At 37.4% G+C, this 8,074-nt stretch overlaps 2 protein-coding genes across 2 annotated transcripts; one reads left to right on the forward strand and one right to left on the reverse strand.

Annotated features, from left to right (window-relative positions):
• Positions 1–66: 66 nt before the first annotated feature.
• LOC133861378 (xyloglucan O-acetyltransferase 4) lies at positions 67–3,477 on the forward strand. Its single transcript, XM_062297162.1, has 3 exons — positions 67–621; positions 743–1,023; positions 2,510–3,477. Exons 1-3 carry the CDS (start codon positions 369–371, stop codon positions 3,290–3,292), a joined length of 1,317 nt encoding a protein of 438 aa, XP_062153146.1. The 5' UTR covers positions 67–368; the 3' UTR covers positions 3,293–3,477.
• A 3,193-nt stretch (positions 3,478–6,670) lies between these two features.
• LOC133859804 (uncharacterized) lies at positions 6,671–8,074 on the reverse strand. The gene has a single exon (XM_062295340.1). It carries the CDS (start codon positions 7,375–7,377, stop codon positions 6,826–6,828), a length of 552 nt encoding a protein of 183 aa, XP_062151324.1. The 5' UTR covers positions 7,378–8,074; the 3' UTR covers positions 6,671–6,825.

Raw genomic sequence — 8,074 nt, forward strand, 5'->3', positions numbered from 1 at the left:
GCCGAGAAATCAGGCTCATTAGTAAGACCCGGCCATAAATTCACGTGCACTAAGGTGGCAGCAAGTACTGCCATCTGTTTAGATCGCACGGCTGACGTTACTTTCAACAAAAGAACCTCCCCCATCTCGCAGGTTTATGTCTCCTTTAAACCAAAAAAACAAAACAAGAGAGAGATAGAAGAAAAGGACTTTCCTCTCGCAAGACACAACCGGCCAGCATAATCTAATGAGGAGGGAAGTCACAGGTTCTTCTTCACAGCTCGCCTCTCACTCTCTGAGTTTCCATTGGAAGATGATCTTTTACTTTAAAAGTTAAGATCATTCTCTCTCTTTATCATAATTCTCTTCTGACTTGCACAGAAAGAATCATGATTTCCCAAGACAAACACCAGCAGGGCAAATGGGACAGATGCCTCAACATGGGAAAATTTGTACCTTTCATGTTATCTTCTCTGTTTATAGCCACCATTTTCGGCCTTTTCCTCCTCTGTTCTCCAAACCCTTTTACGATTATATCCAAACAAGGCCTTGATTCCGTCCAAAAACAACCGCCAACCCCCATGCAAGCCCATGAGTCTGTCCAAGAAGAACAGCAACCTGATCATCTCAAACCCCAGAAAAGTAAACTCCAAAACAACACCTTTCTTCCTTACATTATTCTTCCTTACATTATGCAGAAAAAAAAAAAAAAAAAAAAAAGTTTTGGGTTCTAATTAATTAAACATGTTTTTGGTTTTTGTAGAGAAGGATTGTGACTTGTTTAAGGGTCATTGGGTTCGAGAATCAAGAGGGCATTTATATACCAATTCAAGCTGCACGACAATTCCCGAGTCAAAGAATTGTTTCAAGAATGGGAGGAAAGACATGGATTTTCTCAATTGGAGATGGAAACCTGACGAATGCGAGCTCCCACGGTTTGATGCCAGGAGCTTTCTACAAATTGTACAGGGAAAGAAAATGGCATTTATCGGTGACTCGGTTGCCCGAAATCATATGGAATCCCTTCAATGCCTTCTGTCACAGGTAATTAAATTTTGTCTTTACTCTGAAATTCCACAGTAATCTAATTAATTATGTTATTACATACGAGGAATAAATCAAATTATGCATGCATTAATGCCCATTGCACGGATTACGTTACTTTCTATTAATTCTAATATTCCTTGGCACTTTGCGTGCTCTGCTAGTCAGAGGGCATTTATATTTTTCAGTGCCGTATCCTATCTTACTTGCTAATTTACTGTGTTTACAAGGAAAGAATTGAACTTGATTATATAACGTGGAAAATTGGTCATTTCAAATCTCACGATGGTAACAAATTAATTTTGACTCTTAATTGCAGAGAAACAGCCAAGTCTTAGTTAGGGTGCCGTGGTTTTAGCGATTTCAAATCGCATTTTTTTCAAACACACTTTTTATGACTATGTTTAAAAATATGCACGAAATACACTTTTAATTGAAAATCTTACTGAATACTTCAACAATTTTGGTTAAGGTAGGCCAAAAATGATCTACGATCTCTAGCTATTACTTCATATATAACTTATAGTGGATTTAATGTCTTTTTCTCTCTCTTTTTTTCACCAACGAAAGTCAATAAAGAAAGCTTGACAACATAATAGTATTGGAGATTGGTGTTCTTGTCAGCTGGCAAGACTGTGATAACGATGAATTAGGATCTCTTACAATTTGTTGTTCAAATTGTTAGTAATTTGAATAGCAATTATGAGATAGTCTATATAGAACTCATATGCTCAGAGAGATGACTGGACAGCTCATAATTTATTTGAGCAGGTGAGTCTCATATAAGATCTCTCACAATTTCTATTCAAATTATAATTTAGACAACAAATTTCTGAAAATTTAAATCTAATAGTTAATGATAGTAATATGCAGAACAATAACAGAGAAAAAGTCAAAACACTTAACAAAGTAGACACATGTGGGCCGTACAAGTGTATCCCTCATAGAAGCAAGAGGAATGCTAGAGCATCTCCTTGTGTTCTCCTGGAATGGTATAGATGTATTTTTTTTAATTTAAAAATTACATCTATGCCATCTAAAAGGACATAGATGTAATTTTTTTAATTACATCTATGCCATTGCAGGAGAACACCAGGAAATGTTCTAGCATTTTTCATAGAAGCAATCAATCTTAAGATTGATCATTACTTAAATTGTGAGTTGACGGGTTTGGCTTTGTAGTCAACCCCACGTAAATATGGTACCAAATTACCAATAATAAGCTAATAGCATGATACTATTACCACATTTGCTAGGCACGCAACATTATTGCATGTGATCACCAATCAAACCTAAAGCCATTGCTTTGAAAGGAGCCTAAGATTACAAGGAAATCAAATCTACATAATGTCTTAATTCAATATTGTTAGAGAGTGAAAGACAGCTATCCCATGGAAGCTCCATGTTTTGAAAGGAGATTCATGTCTTTTGTGAGTGAAGACAGCAATCCCATGGAAGCTTATAAAATTTGCTAATGTTGTTGCAGGAGGAAATTCCAAAAGACGTTTACAAGGATTCGGAGGATAGGTTCCGAACGTTGTACTTTCCTCGCTACGACTTCACCCTTATGGTGCTTTGGAGCAAATTCCTTATAGTCGGCGAGGAAAGAATGATAAACGGCACAGGATCCAGCTTTTTCGACTTGCAGATTGACAAGGTCGAAGACGAGTGGACTAAGTACCTCCCCGATGTAGACTACGCTATCATCTCAACTGGGCATTGGTTCTTCCGAGTATTGTACCTACACGAAGGTGAGAATACGGTAGGATGTGTTTACTGCCATGAACCAAATGTCACTGACCTCAACATCGACTTCGCTCTTCGAATGGCTGTTCGAACGACGTTGAAGTACGTCAATGGCTGCAAGAACTGCAGCACTCGCCTGGTGACTCTGTTAAGGACATTTGCGCCAGCCCACTTTGAGCATGGGACTTGGAATACCGGAGGATACTGCAACAGGACGACTCCTCTTAATGAGACGGAGATAGACTTAGGGAATTTTGAGTGGCAACTGAGGAACGTTCAGGTAGAAGAATTGGAAAGAGCAAGAGAAACAGGGGAAAAGCAGGGGAAAAGGTTTGGGTTAGTTGATGTTACAGGGGCCATGCTGATGAGACCTGATGGGCACCCTGGAGAACACTGGGGCAACAAATGGAAAGGAGGCTACAACGATTGTGTCCATTGGTGCATGCCGGGCCCTGTTGATACCTGGAGTGAACTTTTTCTGGCAGTTCTGAGAAAGGAGGCAGAGGCAGGGTTGAGTTCTTGATTGAGGGTAGTTAGAGCAATATAAAAGCACACATACCTTTGTCATAATAACATTTCCATTTTTGTTCATAACGGCATTATATAGTTGTTTGAGTTGAAAAATATAAGCATGCCAATGAGAAATAATCCTGGAAGATTAAGATTTGTTACTGGACGATCAAGGTTCTTGCTTGCGATTATAAAAATGTCATTCATTTGAATCTAAACTTTGCAATGCAGTTTGCCAGTTTTTGTTCATAACTGCATTCACTTTGCTTCAAATTTACACAAAAGAAACTAGCCATTTTTTAAGTAAATCTTTTCTCGTTTTCAAAGGTAGGTATCCGAAGAGAATGTAAAACTTAAGACTGATAATTTTTAGCACGACCAGCAAGCCCGAAAAAAACTCAACCCGAAATTTACGGGTTATGATCGGAGAGCTTCACCCGTGTACTTAAATGGTTGAGTTAAAATTGACTTACATAGTTTTATATTCATGCCTCGACACAATCCAAACTTAACACGCAACATTTAAAACTAGTAATTTTTGACATAACCAGGGAAACCAACACAAACCCAACGGGAAATTAACGAATTAAGATCGAAAGATTTAACTCGTTTAAATAAATAGATCGAATTAGAATTAACATATATAGTTTTACATCTATGCCTTGACATGCTAACATGAATCGCCACCAAAACTAAAGAAGTTAGCCTAGTTATGTACCAGTTTTCCCTGCTCTTTACTCAGCTGCGAAAATGGAAAAAGGAATTCATATTTGAACAGCCGAACAGGGATTACTGATTAGTACATCAGAACCCATTCCATATCCAAGAGAGGGCGTGAAGCAAAAGGGAAGATTAAGCATTCGATGAGAAGTGAACATTCAAGCAAGAAGTGCTTCTACTCTTTAAAAAATAATTTAAAAAAAAAAAAGAAGAAGAATATATCTCGAAACAACGTACGTCATTTCATTGTAGCTTTGTAGGTAATCTAGCAATACAGATTAATCAATTCCTCATATATATGATAATAACAATTACCACGGTGTCTACCAGCAAAATTGCTTCCCAGCAGGATTAAAATCCTAAAAGGCTATATCTTTGCATGAATGAGACTAATCCTCATTGTGACTGCCAAAATTGCATAACTTCAATCCCATAGGTTTTTCTTTCTTTCTTCTTTCTTTTTTTTTTTTTTTTTTTTCCTCGAGCAACTTCCCTATAGTCACTGTATGGTAGCTTGCTCTCTTAATACAAGCAGGTAAATCATATGAACTGGGCACAACAAACAGGGCTTCTAGCAATTCTAGGCAATCTGTTTTCTGATAGGTAATATGAGCATTTTATTAATACAAGGAAAAACCCAAGTATACAGGAAATATAGAAAGAAATCCCTTAAAGAAGGGGGAAAAAATGATAGTGATGTCATGGAAAAGCTGGGTGTAACACATGATTATGTGAATATGAACATAAACCCTGAAATGGAAACACAGCATTGCCTCGGCCAAACAAAAAAAATGTGCTTTACACTTCATAGAGTTGAACAACAAAGGGAGAGCACAGGAGACTCCACTGCAAAATAAAAGGCATAAATGCCACACTACAAATGGTGAAATGCAATTAATTGTCAGTCCAAGGGCTCTCTTTTATATACCACATTTCACTAGGTGGTAAATATGTACTCAAAAATTGCGACAAGCCTAAACGTGGAGAAGTTCCCCATACATGAATGAAACAATAGATAATTTACAACTGGTAGGAGAACTAAAGGTCCATGGAAGGATTTGAGCATCAAAAGGCACCAAAAGCGCACTAAATTTGAGATTAAATTCCCTAGATCTAACCTTCATCCCACCACCAGTCAACAAGGAAGCCAAACTTGATAAATATTCATTCCATGCATCAAACAATTTTAAGATATCAAGTGGTAATCAACTACTTCTAAGTATGGAAGCAATAGAAGGCATTTCTTCTTCGTCTCCAAAAGATATGTATTAGGCATTACACGCCATTTGTTAGTCTTGTATATTCAAAACTTAAATTTGAAAGATTAAGCATGTATCTGACAGCCAAAGTAGATAAATTGACTTACAAACAGGAAACACCACAAAACCATATTTTTCTCTAATGTCCATAGAAGAATGAACTACTTCGGTATAATTCTTTGTTGTTTATGAACAAAATTACAAATGGTCAACACGAAAGAAATCAAAATTTTCAAATGAGTCAGAACAAAAATATGCAGACAGAATCCAATTTGGTTTGTGCAGTCATACAGAAAAATTGACTTGGGCAAAACAATATTACGTATGCGATATCTTTGCTACTTGGCCAGAAAATAAAAGTCTATTCATAAAATTGACAACCCCGAGATATGATGCAAGAAGAGAAAGAGCCTATTCACATACTAATGATACTATAGAAGAGTGAAAAATCTGAGGAGGTATGGCTGATTAAAAAAAAAAAAAACCTACCCCAGATTCATGGAGTGAGATAGTGTTCATTAAAATAACACTTGCTATGTAGCAAAGTATTGGAGCTGAAAGACTACAACAACAAGGTTATGTTTAGTACACAGAATGGCTATTTCATTAAAAAAATAAAAATAAACAAATAAAAAAGAAGAAGAAGAAGAATATCTTTTATTAGGAACGGAAGAATGTGAAATAGAATAATTTTGATGTTAGAATATATGATGAGTATCTAATGCTTGGAATTTGAGAGGAAAATCTATTCCTTAATTTAAATAATAGTCATTCCCTCATGGGCAATGGGAATGGCTATTCCAACGCTATTTCATTTTACATTCTTCTAATTTCAATAAAACTATTTGTTTTCCTAATGGAATAACCATTATGCGTACTAAACGTAACCTAAGGGAACAAATTGGTAAAATGATGAACAAAGGAAACAGACAAAGGTAAAACAAAAATGAGAAAATAATAGATTGATGAAACAGGATCCACAAAGCTAAACCAAATGGGGTATAAGAGTAACATAGCTAACCCCCGTCCCTCGCTGCAGCAAAATTACCAAGTTAAAAGAAAATTTCTCAAATTATTGAACAAAAAGTGATAAAAGCAGGTTACAATCATATGGAAAAGAACTATAGAAATTAGCTATAGGTGGCACATGAAAAATTAACACATACCATCGAAGGTATCACATCCTAGAAAATGGCCCCAATACAAGAATCTAAACAAAAATTTAACCTTTTGATCTCCAAAGAACCATTAGAAATATCTTTTCGATTAGATATCACAATGTAATTATATACACTGAACATCCAAAGCAACAAAAAGAAATGCTTAGTAGTGTATGTAGGAGTAATTTTCCAATAATGTTCTGAATATGGCAGAATAAACTATCAATCTAAAACAAGATAGATAAAAAAATATCAGATTCAAAAACATAAATTGCAAATTTTGTAACTATGCTCTAAATAGCACCATTTTTACCAACCTACATTAACACCAAAGGCACCACATTCATAAGAAGAAACCATATTTCAGATTAACACATAACAATGGCTTTGTAAATAGCTTTGGAACCTCATGCTTCTACTGAATTACCAAGCACAAAGGAGAATAGTTCGCGCACAGGCGAAAACTCCACCAACCCGATATCCATAGCATACCCAGTAACCGGCAACTTCAAGTCCCGCAAAACGCAGAATGCCTCGGCCATCCGAGTCCTCGGCACTTCCTGAGCAACCGCGCAATAAGGAATCCACGAGTCCTGGCGATACTCCTCCCCAATTTCGATACCTTCCTTCCTCATTGCATCGCACAATTGCGACTGGAACTGAAGAAGCGACAACGAAGGCGTCGGCGAAAGAAAAAGCACATTGTTGTCACTGGGAAGGCTTCCAATTGACGAGAAAGATAAAGGCAACGGTTCCTGCTTTGAAGCAAAGCTCCTGACAACGTTTTCCAGCTTCGCGGGGTCGATAAAGGCGCTGGAGAAGAGGGTGATATGTGGACGAGATTCGATCTCAATAAGTTGGGTGCTGATTTGGCGGCGAGCGAGTACGTTCCAGGCCTTCAAGACCTGGTTTTCGAGGGCGGGATCGAAGTAAAGCTCTATAGCATAGCCTTGTGACATTGCTACTGGAATTGAAATTCAGATAAGAAAACAGTGAATCAAAGAGAAAGGAGCACAACCCGAGACCCAGCCCGACAAAGGAAATTGGACAATCAAATTAGCCCACAAGTTAAAATCAAAACGCTGGACGTTTTAGCACAAATCTGCGAAAAGAAAGAAATACCCAGATGAGATTGAAAGCAAATGAGACCTAAGAAGAGAACAATATGTGAGATTCAAAGTAGCCAACGAAGGTAAAAATCAAAAACCCTAGAGATATAGTGCGAGAACACAAAGAAGAAGAAACACCCAGATGAAATTGAAGGTAAAAGAAGCCAAAGGAGCAGGAAATTTGGAGGAATAAAATGGAGGTGAGATGAAAAATGGGCAATTGGAGAAAGGGAAACGAGAGAGACAGAGAGTTCAGAGGGGTGTTGGTGTGGGAATAGGAAATGGAAGAAACAATCACATGTGAAACGGTGGGAGTAAAGTTTCAATCAGAAAGAGACAGGGGGAATAAAGGGAAAGAAATCAAAAGGTTTTTGCCTGGTACTGTGTTTTTGCGAGGTTTCCTAACAAAATTGCCTTCAATCATCACGGCGCCGATGGAGAGAGAGAGGGAGAGTTTGCTACGTGGGAGACCCTAACAAATTCTGTAGCTTAGGTGTGCCACGAATGGAGAGAGGTTAGGATCTGTCATCTGCGCTCAAAAACAAAA

Source organism: Alnus glutinosa, chromosome 2 (genome assembly GCF_958979055.1).
Source record: "Alnus glutinosa chromosome 2, dhAlnGlut1.1, whole genome shotgun sequence".
Lineage (NCBI taxonomy): Eukaryota > Viridiplantae > Streptophyta > Magnoliopsida > Fagales > Betulaceae > Alnus > Alnus glutinosa.